Raw genomic sequence first — 16,543 nt, 5'->3', positions numbered from 1 at the left:
AGAAAAAACATCCAGTGAGCGGCAGTTCTGTGGGCGGAAATGCCTTGTTGATGCCAGAGGTCAGAGGAGAATGGGCAGACTGGTTCGAGCTGATAGAAAGGCAACAGTGACTCAAATCGCCACCCGTTACAACCAAGGTAGGCAGATGGGGCAGATGGGCTGATGGGCTACAGCAGCAGAAGACCACACCGGGTGCCACTCCTTTCAGCTAAGAACAGGAAACTGAGGCTACAATTTGCACAAGCTCATCGAAATTGGACAGTAGAAGATTGGAAAAACGTTGCCTGGTCTGATGAGTCTCCATTTCTGCTGCGACATTCGGATGGTAGGGTCAGAATTTGGCGTCAACAACATGAAAGCATGGATCCATCCTGCCATGTATCAACGGTTCAGACTGGTGGTGGTGTTATGGTGTGGGGAATATTTTCTTGGCACTCTTTGGGCCCCTTGGTACCAATTGAGCATCGTTGCAACGCCACAGCCTACCTGAGTATTGTTGCTGACCATGTCCATCCCTTTATGACCGCAATGTACCCAACATCTGATGGCTACTTTCAGCAGGATAATGTGCCATGTCATAAAGCTGGAATCATCTCAGACTGGTTTCTTGAACATGACAATGAGTTCACTGTACTCAAATGGCCTCCACAGTCACCAGATCTCAATCCAATAGAGCATCTTTGGGATGTGGTGGAACAGGAAATTCGCATCATGTATGTGCAGCCGACAAATCTGCGGCAACTGTGTGATGCCATCATGTCAATATGGACCAAAATCTCTGAGGAATGCTTCCAGCACCTTGTTGAATCTATGCCCCGAAGATTTGAGGCAGTTCTGAAGGCAAAAGGGGGTCCAACCCGTCACTAGCGTGGTGTACCTAATAAAGTGGCCGGTGAGTGTAAATATATAACTCCAAGGAAGGAAGCAGCACTCCAAGATAAATAGTGAATGTTTATTCCACCAGTGGTAAGTGCTACGTTTCGGCTGACTCTATGCAGCCATTCTCAAGCATAGTGAAACAGTGATACAGGGCGGGTTTAAATCCCTCCGCAGCATGTGACATCATGATTACAAAAACAGGTGGTGTGATGATGAGTTCTTACATCATGCTCAAAACACATATATAAAAGGTAAATACAGCATATCAATGTGCAATATTATTACGTCATATGATCATAACACAGTGTCAAGTGTACAAAAAACTGTGTAGCCAATCGATGGTCCCCCGTGCAACGTCTAGCCACAGTGTAAACATCATGTTAACACATGTCCTGAACCCGTTGCTAAGCAACATGACACTGCACAGCAAATACGATCAAAAAAAGTAAATAGAGAAGCGCGCTCAGTGCCGGAGTATGACTTACTGCGCCAACAACAAACGTAGGCTCATCCTTACCAGGGTAGAGGAGATCCTGAGGTGACAGGCAAAGGCGGTGTGATCGCTACGCAGGGCTGTGATCAGCTCAGCTGCGATCCACCATATCACATGGCTTTGTCAAACTCTCAGGGATCGGACCTGCTATTGCGAGAACTACCAGTTGGGACGGCCGACATCTTTGAAGTGGGCAAGCGCACATTTAGCTAATGAGCAATAGAGCTGTCACAAAAACTATGGTATGACTGCTTGAGAATGGATGCATAGAGTCATCCGAAACGTAGCACTTACCACTGGTGGAATAAACATTCACTATTTATCTTGGAGTGCTGCTTCCTTCCTTGGAGTTTGTATGCATATGGGATCCTGAGTCAGTTCCTTGAAGCCTGCACCCACATTGGATTTAATCCGGTTATCCACAGTGCTGCTCCTTCTACCTATTTATATATATATTAAATTTCCTACAATCAGAGAATATAAATGGGTTTTAAACAAATTCTGTCATGTACTGCTACATAGTAGATAATTGTATATGCATGATCTGTTATGCACTGTAGGTAACATTGAAGATTTCAAAGTGGAATCTATTTTATTTCTCTGAACTGTGGCTATAACTTAGAGTGAAAAGCCTCTTTGATGCTGTGTTTTTAATGTTTATTTTCAGTCTTCCAGGGAAACCTGCCAGCATTTCCTGCTTATGAGACAATGTCGCCGTAAGGCCGCGTGACCTGATTTCACACTGGCTGACCCTGACTGGTTTCTATCTGTACCTTGCCTTTGCAAAATACTACTGGGTATATTTGTCCTTCTAACTTTATCGATTGGCATAAGAAGGGACACTTGCCAGACAGTCTCGCAGCAAATCACAGACAGCATTTCATTATTTTTCTTTTAGTTGTGCTGGGGGAGTTTGTAAGGACTCATTCAGATGATTGCAGTCCACATTATGTATGACACTCGACGTGAAGCTGATTGGAGGGAGTTGTCTCCCACAACTATCCAGTTTTCTTAGGACTTACAGAATGCACATACATATGATCTTCTGACATGTTTTATATACATTCATATGAAAATCTGTTCTTAATATAGACTATTAAACTTTAAAGAGGACCAGTCACCAGATCCCCCCCCCCCTCCCCAACTTACAATGTCTTCTGATAAAGGGTTACAAGTCTGATATGCAAATTAGCTTTTCTTATTCTCCTGAGAGAGAAGAGTCAGAGATATCAGTGATAACTGTACACCATGTATGTGATTATATGAAAGCAGCCCTCATGGAGGATGGAGAGGAGTAGAAGTCAATGGAGGCTGCTGTGACTTCATGTGGTCAAATTCATGTATGGGGTAGATTGTGCTATTATTAAGAGGCTGAAGGACCTGAGATGATGTTACTCTGGTCACATGACATGAACTGTAACCAGTAAGGAGGCATAAGGCATGGGGGGTATTAGATGGGAGGGGCCGGTTGAGCTGGACACGCCCCCCCCCCCTCTTATGCAAGGTGATTTCTGTAGATGTAAGCGAAACGGCTAAAAGAAGGGGGTCAGTCAGTTAATAGAGCTCTATAGGAACCTGTCACTGGCTGTATATCTGCAAATTTGGGGACAGGTTCCCTTTAACAACAAGAAAGCATATTGGACAGCGTGTTTGTAAACTGTCCAATAACTTAAAATATTATCTACAGAACTGAGGTATTAAACTGGTAGCGACCAGGTGGTTCAGTGATTACATTAGGCTCTATCTAAGGGATTTACCAAATATTTGATATTGATGACTTGTCTTTCCCAATATTCCCAGATTAATGTGTCCGGTAATGAGTCAGTTAGTGCACCAAGGTTCTGTCCTGAGCGATTGAGGTACTGTCCTTCCACCATGACCATTGCCCCCTCCATAAGGTAAACAGGAGATCTGTCTTGTGAGAATCACAGGGCAACACTAGAAGAAGATAAAGTGATTTAGGTGGGAATAGCAGTGCTCTGGGTGCTGAGGATTCCACCTTGGTGCACCAGCTGCCTCTTTGGCATACAGGTTATAATGGGACAGGTTCCCATAGGTTGTTTACTACTAATTACCAATCTTCTTGTATAATAAACATTTTTAATTCCATTCAGTTCAAAAAAATATATAAACGTTAAACTGGCAACCTATCAGCAATGAGGGTCAAGTCATGGTGGCTTCTATGCAAGACTGCTCTCCTAGCACCCCCCCTCCCTCAGGACCCCTCTTTCCCCCTCCCTCATGCAGAAATGAGCTAACCCTGTGCTCCACGCAAATCTCTGTCAGCCCATGTCTACATGATTGGAGGGGCCAAGAGCTAAGAGAGCAGTGATGACACATGGACAAGTGATTTTATACACTAGTATATTTATAGCCTTGCAAACTTTATAGAGTAAAAATACTTACAGGGTGATATGGGACACTAAACCACTGGTCCAAAAGAATCTGTTAGTGGTTTAGTGTCCCAAATCGCCCTCATAGGTTCCCTTTACTCCACTGTGTAAGTAGACCATGCCATCCTCTGATCACACATACTCTCATAACGTATCACATATACCTGTCAGCATAATATTAGTCAGCTATGCTGTAAATACAGGCTGTGTTATCTAAGGGATTAAACGATTCTTATTACTACTGCTGCAGTCTTTGAGCCCATGCATTAGCTATGCTACGCCATACCTGTACAATCTGGTGCTTCTATGGAAAACATACGGAAGGTGCCTACGACCGTTTTCAGATGGCAGTAATTTGGTCAGCATTTTGTTTCAGTATTTTGAAGCCAAAATTGGAGTGGGTCCAAAGCACTGGTGATTTTCCCACCATACCTTTTCTCTGTATGATGACTTACTGGTATTGGTTTATAAATTCCGATGCAAAATACTTAAGTTAAAGTGTAGTTCACTTTAAAAACATTTACAGTAGATAATTGATATTGTTTGGGTAATGAAAATATACTTTCAGTTTCAGTTTTCTAGATCTCTGCTTTCAGCATTTATATAGGAAGCTTCTATAAAAACTGGACCATGGTCATGTGTAGGGCTTGATAGCATCAAACAGCAGGAGCCCTGCACCTGTGTGACATCACATGACCATGGACCGGTGTTTATCTACAGGAAGTAATCAATGAAGCTACCTGTTGCATGACAGCAAGCAGAGATCTTTGAAACAGGAAGGAATTGATACAGAAAGTATATTGGAAAAATGCATACCTTTCTTTTACAATATCACTTCTTAGCTGGAATTGTGCTTAAAGTGGGCATCCCCTTTAAACTAGCCTCTGAGGTTAATGTGTACTGTGGAAGTTACACTATAATAGTTGCGGAACTAAATTTCCCAAATGGCTGCCTGGATGAACTGGGTTTTGTAGTCACTCAACACTTTGACTGCCATAGTTTGTAGCCAACTACTTTTTGGGATATAAAAAGATGTGTGATTCAGAAATACACATTGTTAAGCTATATAACTAATAGCTGGCGCCCCCATTAATACAGAAAAAGTGCAACCCACACTGTGAGGCCAAATACATTTTGTTTAATCAGCAGAAGTTGGTTGTGAATATTAGGATGAATGTTTCATGAGCATTTGTGATTCCCAAATACCTCAATAAATACTTGTCATATAATGGCAAAATCCCCAATACAATTTGACTAGTTCAGTGTGTGACACAAGTTGTGTTTTCACCATCGGTACATTGCTCTGTTCTGTACCAAACATCATGCTGCCTAGACAAACCCTATAAAATTTGTATAATCATTAGTACATTGAAATTTACATTGTGGCATTTTATTCTACATGTTTCCCTCAAATAACCTTGTGATGTAAGTCAATGTGCTGACTGCATAGTAAATGCATGACTCAAAGACAAATGTACATTGTATATCAATGTTTCCAATCACTGTGTCCTTCATTTGGGGTGAACATTGTATAATGTAATGAAAATAAAGACAGAAATATTAGGGCTATATTTATACAACTGATATAATTCTCTGGCATGAAAAATGGACACGTTCAAAAAGATATTCAAGTAAAAAAGGAACTAAAAGTATTCGCCAAACTAGTGAGCTGTGTCCAGCAAGACTTCCACCGCTGGGGGGATTCAGGGATATCGCTAGACGTAGAGCAGGGATAAAATGTGCTCCATAGTTCCTGCTGCAGGACACGGCGAGCTTCAGTAGTGGATTACAATATAGGAGGTTTGGGTGGTAACCCAGGGCTCTTGGACACCCAAACCACCCACCAAATGTTATACTTCACCCATGAAATCCATGTATATTTGTTCCTTCTCACAATACGCATCCTCCATTCTACAAGAAGCCTGATTCTAGTGCCATATGTAGGAAGTGAATTCTGGACTTGTAGGGGCTATAGTGTTCGTGGCAGTCTTAATCCACCCTTGTCTATCTTCATGCTACTTCTGCTATATCTCGGACTGATTCTGGAAGTGTATCCCTGCTCTTTAACAGTGTTTTCTAATCCACGTATCCTTTATATTTAGATATGTTCATGGAAAAGGTATGTTTGACTATATTTCCTGAAATGCCAATTAGATCATTAAGGCTTGGGCAGTTGTGCCCTACTATATTAGGGAGTGAGTGATGAGTCACACTTTTGTTTCATTACTGGAATATACTAAAAGAGTTTGTTCCTGAATATTTAGTACGTTTTGGGAAATGACGGTACAAAATAATATTTTGTATTTATTTACAGGAACACAAGGCACATTCATGCCACCAATGTTCTCTCTCTTTCATATTTTGTTCCTATTTGTTTGTCTTTCATTTTTAAAATGTTATTTTATTTTATTTTTTTCCTTTTATCATTTGTTTCTGGAGTAAAGCAACCGTTTCCTTTTTGGAAAAGTTTCCATCCTTCAGCTTCACAGTGTGACATCCTTATCGAGCACTTTTCTCATGTGGATACTTTTCTTTTCTTTTTCTCATTTTAAAAGTATTGTCTTCAGAATTTCTTTGAAGGGAATTAATGATAGTTTCTTGTAGTGATTGTAGTGCTTTTGTGACATGCTTTTGTCGGTACCATCTACATTTTACAGGAACATTCCCTGCAGATACCCAAAACTTTGTACATTTACATTGTATAGTGCTGGGACAGCATGTGAATACCAAAAAATAGTTAGTATATGTGTCGGCTGACATCCCAGAGCAATACTAACTACTCATTTCTGTATGTAATATAAATATATTCAGAAGACCAAGTAATGCATTTTTACAAACACTAAAGCATTAAGCAAGTATGTCCCATACTCCGCCAGAAGTGATTCCCGGTGGGCCACTCATAATGTGGTCTGCTCCAATAACCTTGTGTATTCTATTCCTGACCTGCACCATACATCAGTTGCTCCCTAAGAAGCCTTGTCAGCCTCATAGGACTACAGCTCTGTTCTCTAATGATGTTTTATATGCAGTGATATATTTCTATCTATTAACCCTAAGCCCCATTTTCATTTACTATGGGAGCAATTGGCATAATATTCAGTGGTGATGGAGGTGGCCGAGTAAACTTCTCATTGCTTTCTTATGTGAACAGAAATATTTTATGTGGGTTGGTGAGGCTTGTTGTCCAGTGTTGCCCAGTCTGACCCTGCTCATAACTGTAATTGCAATATATTCAATTACCCTAAAACAGTAGAAGATCCATTTTAACATTATTTTGTGGTCCCCATGAACAATAAAAAAAAAATTGTTGCAACATTTACCCCTTCTAAAACTATAAAATGAATATTTTTGTTTTTTTTATTTTTATAGTGTAAAAAGAATATTTGAACAGCCAGAAAAAAAGGAAAATATAAGAGCTAAAGTTAAACCATCACATCTGCAAAAAAAAAAACTTTTGTTCTTTATTATTATTATTACTATATAATAAGGGGAAATATATAAGGAGGAGTCTTATATTAAAACTTCCCAATGTATCTGAGGGGTCCACAAAAAAAAATGTTTGTTGCTTTGTAAATTTTGTTGATTGAGCTCAAGATTGTTGTATAAATAACCTAATAAGTAACTTTGCTTTTTGTCATCAACAGACATACTTTTTGGCAGTACCGTCGTGAGAACCCAAACACGAAGGTCGGCAGTCCGCCACCTGATGGGATGCCTGGCTTTAATAGTGGAGTAATGCTGCTGAACCTGGAAGCCATGCGCCAGTCCAGCCTTTACAATCAGATGTTAGAGCCCAATGCAGTGCGTCTACTTGCTGACAAGTACCATTTTAAAGGTCATTTAGGGGATCAAGACTTCTTCTCCATGATTGGGATGGAGCACCCAGAACTGTTTTATGTTCTAGACTGCGGCTGGAATCGGCAGCTATGCACCTGGTGGAAAGATCATGGCTATGCTGACATATTTGACTTGTATTACAAATGTGAAAGCCACATCAAAATTATCCATGGCAACTGTAATACTCCAATCCCAGAAGAATAGGTATCTCCGTTATCTATTTATGGGGGGATTATCATGCAAAGACATATAAAAATCAACACTACAACATGTGTTTCATGGCTTTTTTATACCACTGGTTAAATAGTTCAACCTATATCTTGTTAATAATCGAGAAGCTCACTGGATTTAAGGCAAGAAGAACTGACTAAACAATAGATATTCTTGTAATTTTACAACAATTCCATGGATTTTACAGAAGTTTCTTGACTTTAAAAGTGTAATAACTGTGCCAGCCCCTGGTAGCACATTACTTGAATGAATTCCAGATATAAACTTACAGAACTGTCACGTGGAACATCAAAACCGCACAGGACTGGAAGAACTGGACTAGAACTTTGTATTAAATTATCTAAATGTTATTGTTTTGCCTTTACAAATATGAAAAATAAGGTGAAGCCTGTACCCAGACTTCTTTCGCCTAAGAAATGAATGATTGAAACTTCTGTTCTTAAACTGACTTTGCTTGTCCAAAAATGTAAAACATACCCTCTTTAATATCAAATGAGGTTGAGGGTTATCCAATGTGGATGCAAGTCCATGCTGGTCAAACCCACAGTGATTACCATGGGAATCTCAGTTTGATTCTTGTGTTTACTGCAGCAGCTGCTATGGCTAGGGCGGTGCTAAGTTGTGAAATAAATCTTGACAAAATTCATTATATTGGAATGGGGGGGGAGTTGACACAAGGAACTATGCACTACTACCATTACAAAGTGCCCAAACTGAAACTGGGATCAGACCGCTCCATTCTGTAACTGTAACTGATCAATGGGGGCCAGGTTACAGATTACAACAATTGACATTGATGAGCTATTGTCAAGATCACTTCTTTATTTTTCATGTAATCAAATAGGTTTATCGGGACGATACAATTTAATTAAGCCATTTAAATCGGAGAAAAGATACTTTATTTCTTAGTTATGAGATGGATCTTCACGTGGACATATGTTTACTGGGATGGAAACCTGAAAGTTACTTGCCAATAAATCTGCTCTATGGTACTTGCAAACCCTATCACAGGAACGTGGGGGGGGGGGGGGGGGCATATGGGGCCATACAATTTGCGGCCGGATATCAGTCCTCATAGATCCGAATGGCGTCCGACCATGACCACATGCATGTGCCTCCGTACCATACTGTCCACAGGAAAAAGATAGAGCATGCTCTTTCATTTGCCCTATGTACGGACGCACTATGCCTCGCAATGGAGAGGAGGAGTGAGCAGTGCTCACCCCCCCTCTCCCCAGCACTTGGCAATATGCTCATCTAGGTAGTCGCATACGTTCATGTGAAAGAGGCGTGTATTTCTTCTATTGTTTTACAAACAAATGTGTAAAATGAGTAACCTGTGTCTGCAGAATAATTTGTTTTGTTTGTGGCAGAGATGCATGTGTTACACATGAATTGTGCACATAAAGTTTATGTTCAAATATGTGCGTATTTATTTCTTTTTATATGCATCGGTACTATTAAAAGGGTTTTTACAAAAAGATAATGATATATGTCTGCTTCATTTTCATAATGTCACTAATAGCAAAGTTAAAAAAATAAATAAATGGGTGCACCATCAGGCATGTCTCCACCCCTAGTCCACAAAAATGCTAAACCTTATTTTATCTAAAATTACATGAAAGGTAACAATGTCTGGAAAGCTTAAAGGAAACTACCATCAAAATCAAGCATGATAAACCAGAGACACTTAATCACAGTGCCTGGATATATGAGTATCTTCTTATATTTGTTATCAGTGGCTTCCTTCTTCTAAATCAACTTTTAACCCCTTCCCTCGCGGGCCGAGCCCTCTCCATAGCCAGTAAGTCTTTGCTGCATATTGCAGCAAAGGCTTACCGGTAACTCCCGCGATCGGTGCTAGCCGGCAATGCTGCCGGAGGCTTCAGAAAGATGGCGCCGCAATCTTGCCGCGGATCATCGCTCCCCGATGACGTCATATACTGCCATATTGCAGTATATGGTAGGATCGATCAGACAACCTAGGGTTAAATTACCCTAGGGAGTCTGAAAAATAGTAAAAGTTAAAAAAAAGTTAAAAAAAAAAAAATTATAATAAAAAAGCCTAAAAATTCAAATCACCCCCCTTTCCCTAGAACTGATATTAATATTAATAAACAGTAAAAATCATAAACACATTAGGTATCGCCGCGTCCTAAAATGTCCGATCTATCAAAATATAATAACGTTTTTTTTTTTGCTGCGTTTAACCCCGTAACGGAAAATAGCGTCCAAAGTCAAAAATGAAATTTTTTTTCCATTTTGTAAAATATAAAAAAAATTAATAAAAAATTATCAAAAGGTCGCACAGTCCTAAAAATGATAGCAGTGAAACGCCATCAAAAGTCGCAAAAAATGACACCACCCACAGCTCCGTACACCAAAGTATGAAAAAGTTATTGCCGCCAGAAAATGACAAAATAAAAAAACCATTTTTGTACAGGAGGTTTTAATTTTTTTAAATGTATGAAAACATTATAAAACCTATACAAATTTGGTATCCACGTGATCGTACCGACCCAAAGAATAAATTAGACATGTCATTTGTGGTGCACAGTGAAAGCTGTAAAATCCAAGCCCACAAGAAAACGTCGCAAATGTGTTTTTTCACCATTTTCACTGCATTTGGAATTTTTTTTCCCGCTTCCCAGTACGCACCATGGAATATTAAATACCGTCACTACGAAGTGCAATTTGTTACGCAGAAAATAAGCCATAACCGAGCTCTTTATGTGGAAAAATAAAAAAAGTTATAGATTTTTGAAGGTGGAAGTGAAAAAACTAAAAAAGGCCAAGTCGTTAAGAGGTTAAAGTTCTGCTAACTCCTGGGTGTAAACATAGCTCCTTGGTGCTGTAGCGTCACAGACTTTTACAATTTCTCCTCCCACTGTGCCATGCGGCCTTAAAATTACAGCAGACAGCTGAGGGAGCTTGGGAGACTGTAAAATAGTGTAACTCCCCCAGAGCCCTTCTGGGTCATTTCCATAATTTTAAAAGTTGATTTTAGAAAGGAGACCATGGATAACAAATATAAGATTACTACAATTGCGGTGCCTGGATCTATGAGTAATTGTTCCTGGTTTATCATAATTGATTTTGGTGGTAGTTTTCCTTTTAAAAGGGCGCCCTACACAATGCTGTCTGTTCCTTATGGGATGATGTGGGAGCAGGTAGAATTTGAAGTGACCGAAAGCTTCAATTTCTTGTTTTCAATCATTTAAAAAAAAAAAATTTGATTTTTAGGAGTAAAACAACGCAGCTACATAACAATAATCCACATAACTAAACATATGCTAAATAGCCACAAGCCAAATTTAGGTATGAGAATACCAAAATTTTATAGACAATCATCTTGGCTGTCTCGCCTTCAAAGCTGTAGTGGATGGTGAGTTATGGGGGTCTGAAAGTCAAAAGTTGAAAACATTGACATTTTGCTTATCAGTGTATCATTGTTAATTAACTCAAGATGGACACATTTTTTTTAATGTTGGAAACAAAATGAAAACTAAGCATATTTCAACTCACCGGACAATTAAATGGAGTATCAACATGAGGAGAGAAAAAGAACTGAACCGCACATCCACACATCACACAATGATCTATTGCCTCTAGGCTACATTATATAACGAACTTGAGGTTCTTAGTTACATTTTGATAAAATTGTATAAGCCCACCAACCACTTCAAGGTGACCTCTTTTTGGTGGGTCCCTACACTATTGTGTGCGGCATCACATGGCGTCCACCACCGCCGCAGCACAGCGCCGGCAGGGACCAAGACCCGGTTGCCCCCCAGCCCCCGTACTGGCAGGCATAGCCCCCATGGCTCCAGGCCCGGGTCCCCACCAGCACCGCACCACAGAAGCGGCGGATGCCATGCAATACTGCACCATGTGAACAGGAAAAAGGCTCACCATGTGTGAACAGGTGTTGAATACTCACTGTTCCATGTAGTCTCAGGCACTAGCTGAGAAGAAGTAGGCGGCCCCTATATGTAGTCTCCTGCTAATTTAAAAGCACGTGGGTCGAATGGGGCGGAGTGCTGGTACCAGGCAAAAAACTAAATAAATGAAGGGATAGAATATACTAAACCAACATGAGGAGTATATTCTTTCTAGAAAATTCTTGTGACATTCCGGTAAACATTTAGAATGTTGTGAAGGATAACTGTGTTTCAGCATCTACAGTTTACGCGTTATTCTAAGACCTACTGTTATTTGGCTGTGTGTAATGTGAATGAAAAAACAATGGTTATTTGTAAAAAAAAAAAATATATATATATATATATTCTAAGCATTAATACAAAAATTGCTTGTATCTGCTCTATTGCAATGACCATGTCCTCATGTCAATGCCTCTAAAATGATTTGTTGATCTTTTCAATTTGTTACTTTTTTAAATAAAATCATTAGAAAATGTATATCATATTTTAATGCACCGCCCTTTCCATTTCATCCAAACAGCATACACGTGTCTATGGGGTGTTGTCCAGATTTTTCTCTTCATAATCGGTAGAACACTCTACAACCCCTGTAGAAAGTGGCAATCATGAGGCAATTTTTATATGTACTTTGTATTTCCAATGTCTGATGCATGTTTTTGAAAATGCAATAAAAATGTATTTAATTTAAAAATAAATAAATAAAAACACTCCACAAGGCCAGCCTAAGGCCTTTGTCACAGAGCATTATTCTGGTCAGCATTTCTCATCAGTACTGTATTTGTAGAACATATAAAGAGAGAAAGAACTTTATAATGGAAACAAGAATATGTATTCTGTGTTTTTGTACTCTCTTTTGGTTTATAAATACTGCAGCAAAATACTGGAGCGCGTAATTTGCTTTTAGCGTAATTTGCAGCATTTTTCATTCAACATAGACACACAGTAAGATGAACACTATAAGGTTAATTTACAAAAACACATAAAACTAAATAATAATGTTTTTAGCATGCAGTTGTTGCATAAAGAGGTGTATCATCCTATGCTGGTCTAATATGACCAGGCACAAGCATTATTTTACTATGGTCTCCATGCTTTCTTTACGGCTACTATGAAATAACCAACTTTGCACAAAAAATGTTTGCGTTACTCTTTTCTTTAAAAATGTTTTGCCATCATACCTTATCTTGGAATATCTTGTATCTGTGAATCTGATACAATATGGCCATTATGTGACTTGTATGCTGTATGTATTGGCATCTTTCCCCTATTTTCCTCCTCTCTGTTTGAAGCATTTGTCATTTATAAGTTGCAGTCTTCTCCCAGCTGTTAGATGAAGACCTAGCTACTGTGACTCGCTGGTCATCCTTCCCTCTGCATAAAGCTTCTATGGAATATCATCAAATAGGAAGCTTCAGTATGAATAGTCAGAGAGAAACTAATGGTATCTGGGTGGACAGAGAAGCACTTTACACTGGTGAGAGACATAAAAATCATTTGTATTGTCAGGGAAATATCCCCATATCTTGATGTGATGTGTGGTTCCAAATCATTGTATAGTACGAGCTGCTCGGTGAATCACTCAGACCTTCACATGTTTGAGAGAATTCCAATTTATTTAGGTTGCAGACAGTTTTTATAGGTTCTTGAGACAAAGGAACCTACTGACCATACCCACATTCCAATAGCCCTGAAGAGGAGCTATCAGTGTAAAATGATCTGTGTACTCGGGGGGGGGGGGGGGGGGGTGCTATTCACAGGGATCTTTTCTATCAATAGAGCCAAAGATCTTTGTATAGATACATGATAGAAGAACAGAATATAAAAATGGATTATATTCCCTCACAGTATTATTAATTTATGCAAAGTTTAACATAAAGGCAGATAAAGAATGCATCTCCGGATATGAGAGATCACCACAGATATGCACGCACCTCTGTAAATGTTCTTTTTAATTCTCTTGTTGTCTAGGTCTACAGTTACTGATTTATTGTATACCTGCCAAAAAAAAAAGCACTTTCCTCCCCCAAAAAATGACCCATATAAATTTAGGTTCCATCCTGACAACATAAGCTGCAGAAAACCCTGCACATCAGTATTGTGTACTGTGTACCAGGACTATATGTGATGCTTTGTTTGCATGTTTTATGTCTGTCTGTACATTGAGTTCCCAATGCTGATGTCTGGATGTTCTGCTCTTTTATTTATTTACTGGAGGCCATGTCAGAACTGATTTAGATCTCAATGTACCAAATGTTTGTTTTTAATTATATATAAAACTTTATTGGTTCATGTGAAATTGATCATTTATTTGTGTTAGTCCAGATATTTTATGTATGCAGCATTCACTTTTAGGCTAGTTCTGTATGTTCAATGTACTTTATTATTGACCTCTAAATGTCTTCCTTACTTGAGAGAAAATACAATTTATGTATTCCTTTGCTCTTTTCATTATTCTCTCCCCAGTCTTGGAGTCATTCATCCCCTTTATGTTTCCTTTGGGCTTCCCTTCATCTTTATGCAGAGCTGAACAGAGGGCTGTTTTTTATCCTTAAGTTATTGGTATTACATAGATTTTTTTTCTTCCAAATCTATTATGTTGGCTATATGCTATGGCCTCTTTCTGTACCAAGGGCATATTTCACTTAAAGCTTCACACCATGTTTTTGGAGATTTTGGAGATTGGAGGAGGAGCAGAGCGGCAAGACGTGACGGCATGACGTAGCCATCGTCCGGACAAGCCGTGCAATCCCCACGCCTAACCCCGAGTCATGTTGCCTGTTGGTGCTCCCTCTGACGCTTGGGCTTCCTGCTGCTAACTCGGACGAGCTACCGGGTTATGTGCTTAGCGTCAGCGAAGCAAGACGGAGGATAGAGGCCCCGCACGCCACCTGGAGGCACGCACAGCAAGGCGGGTGAGCGTTCCCTGAAGCGGTCATGGCTCCGACACCCAGCTACAACCTGGCAGGATTGTGTTCGACCGAGGGGTGGTGGTTGATCAGCGTGGAGCGGCCCTGGGATCACGTGGACGACTGCGAGGTGGAGTGACAGGGTTCTAGCAGCGGCTGGCGACACGTGTCTTTTACAGCATATTACACAGGTTGACAATATCGGCTGGCTGACTTATGATTGAATTGTGGCCCCACAGGGAGAAGATCTTATAAGAAGATCTTATAGCCATAACTGAACTGTTGTTTCTTTGGTTCCACTAGTCTGTGCATTCGGACATTTTTTGGACACTGCAGTTGCGGACTTAAGCTAGAGGACAGCTGTGTATGCCCAAACACGGTTTAACAATTCTAAGCCCTAGATAGCCTAAAATTTGTAACTTGTTTAGAGGTAATAATAATAATAATAATCTTTATTTATATAGCGCCATCAAATTCCGTAGCGCTTTACAAATCATAGGGGACATATACAACTATATTACATTACAAAGAACAAACAGTCATATGGAACAATAGGAGTGATGGCCCTGCTCACAAGAGCTTACAGACTATGAGGATGAGGGGGTGACACAAGAGGTTGTAAAATGGTCCAGCCATTCTTTATAAGGGAACAATATAAAATAATTTAATAAATAATTTACTAAACAACGATGTTGCTGCTTGGACCAGCCATCAGCCGCCATCTTATTTACAGGGTCCAAGGTGAAAAAGACTGCAGAGAAGCCGGGAGCTTGGTATATATCAGTTGTTTGCCAGATAACAGATGGGAGATAGGATGGATTAGTAAAGGGAGAGTTGACATTTCATGCAGTTAGCGAGTGTGATAGGCTTGCCTAAAGAGATGGGTTTTAAGAGGTCTGGTATTACACGTCTGTTTGTTTGTGAATGTCATGGGGCCCAAAACAGGCACCAGGAAATCCCTGGGGACATCCCCCCAAAAAGGGAAATTAGACTCTCAAAGTAAAATTGAGAAACTATGGAAATCCCCCCCCCAGGAAAGACCAGAGGGGTGGGAAGAGGTGCCAGTCAGGAGAGTCAACAGAAAAATAAATCAAAGGGTTCAAGATATTCCCCTTTACACTTAGAAGAGGATGAGGAGCAAGGGGGGAGGGTCAGAGATGAAAACGACGACGTGTTAAACGAGATTCTAGCGTCAGTAAAGCTGTGTAATCACTCAATAGAAGGGTGCCAGAACACTATCGAGGATCTGTCCAAGCAAACAGGAAAAATCAAGCAAATGAGGAAAAAATCAGAAAAGTGGAGAAAGATTTTTCATCTATGAAAAAAACAGGATAAAATGAGGTCGGAAAATAAAGAGTTAAAATACAAGATAGCAGAAAAATCGTTTGACGAGGTTAAAAAAACGAATGAGGGAATATGATATATGCATTGATGGTCCCTGTGAAACTAAGGGTCATTTATCAAGGGCACACACATTTTTTTGGGGACCCTGAGTCAGCAGCAGAGTGGTTGGATGCCAAAGGCATTTTAAGACAAACAGGAATGTTGTAGAGTTAAGGGGGTATAGGCGTCGGGGATTATAGGCAGCTCCTTAGTTGAGAGCTCCAGAGAGGCAGGAGCAATCTGGGGGTAGGGAAGGGATGGGGGGGGGGCAGCGGTGGGTCGGTTTTCTTCTTTTTTTTTTTTTTTTCTTCTTTTTTTTCCTCTCTTTTTTGATATATGGGGATCAATGTGATATCATGGAATATCAGAGGATTAAACGACCGTAAAAAAAAAGGTGTATTATCTTTGATTTAATTAAAAGACAGTTGCCAGCAATTGTGGTTCTTTTGGAAATACATTTGACTAGAGATACCGTAACTT

At 39.9% G+C, this 16,543-nt stretch overlaps 1 protein-coding gene across 1 annotated transcript in view; it reads left to right on the top strand.

Annotated features, from left to right (window-relative positions):
• The window catches only part of XXYLT1 (xyloside xylosyltransferase 1), a 124,942-nt gene extending 115,686 nt beyond the window's left edge, over positions 1-9,256 (top strand). The window contains exon 4 of the mRNA XM_072142648.1: positions 7,410-9,256. Within this exon, the coding sequence (XP_071998749.1) occupies positions 7,410-7,806 (397 nt within the window). The 3' untranslated portion in view covers positions 7,807-9,256. The remainder of the gene's footprint in view (positions 1-7,409) is intronic.
• The last annotated feature ends 7,287 nt before the right edge of the window (positions 9,257-16,543 follow it).

This window comes from Engystomops pustulosus, chromosome 3, assembly GCF_040894005.1.
Source record: "Engystomops pustulosus chromosome 3, aEngPut4.maternal, whole genome shotgun sequence".
In the NCBI taxonomy this organism is placed as follows: domain Eukaryota; kingdom Metazoa; phylum Chordata; class Amphibia; order Anura; family Leptodactylidae; genus Engystomops; species Engystomops pustulosus.
This window is presented reverse-complemented; position numbering and strand designations above follow the sequence as displayed.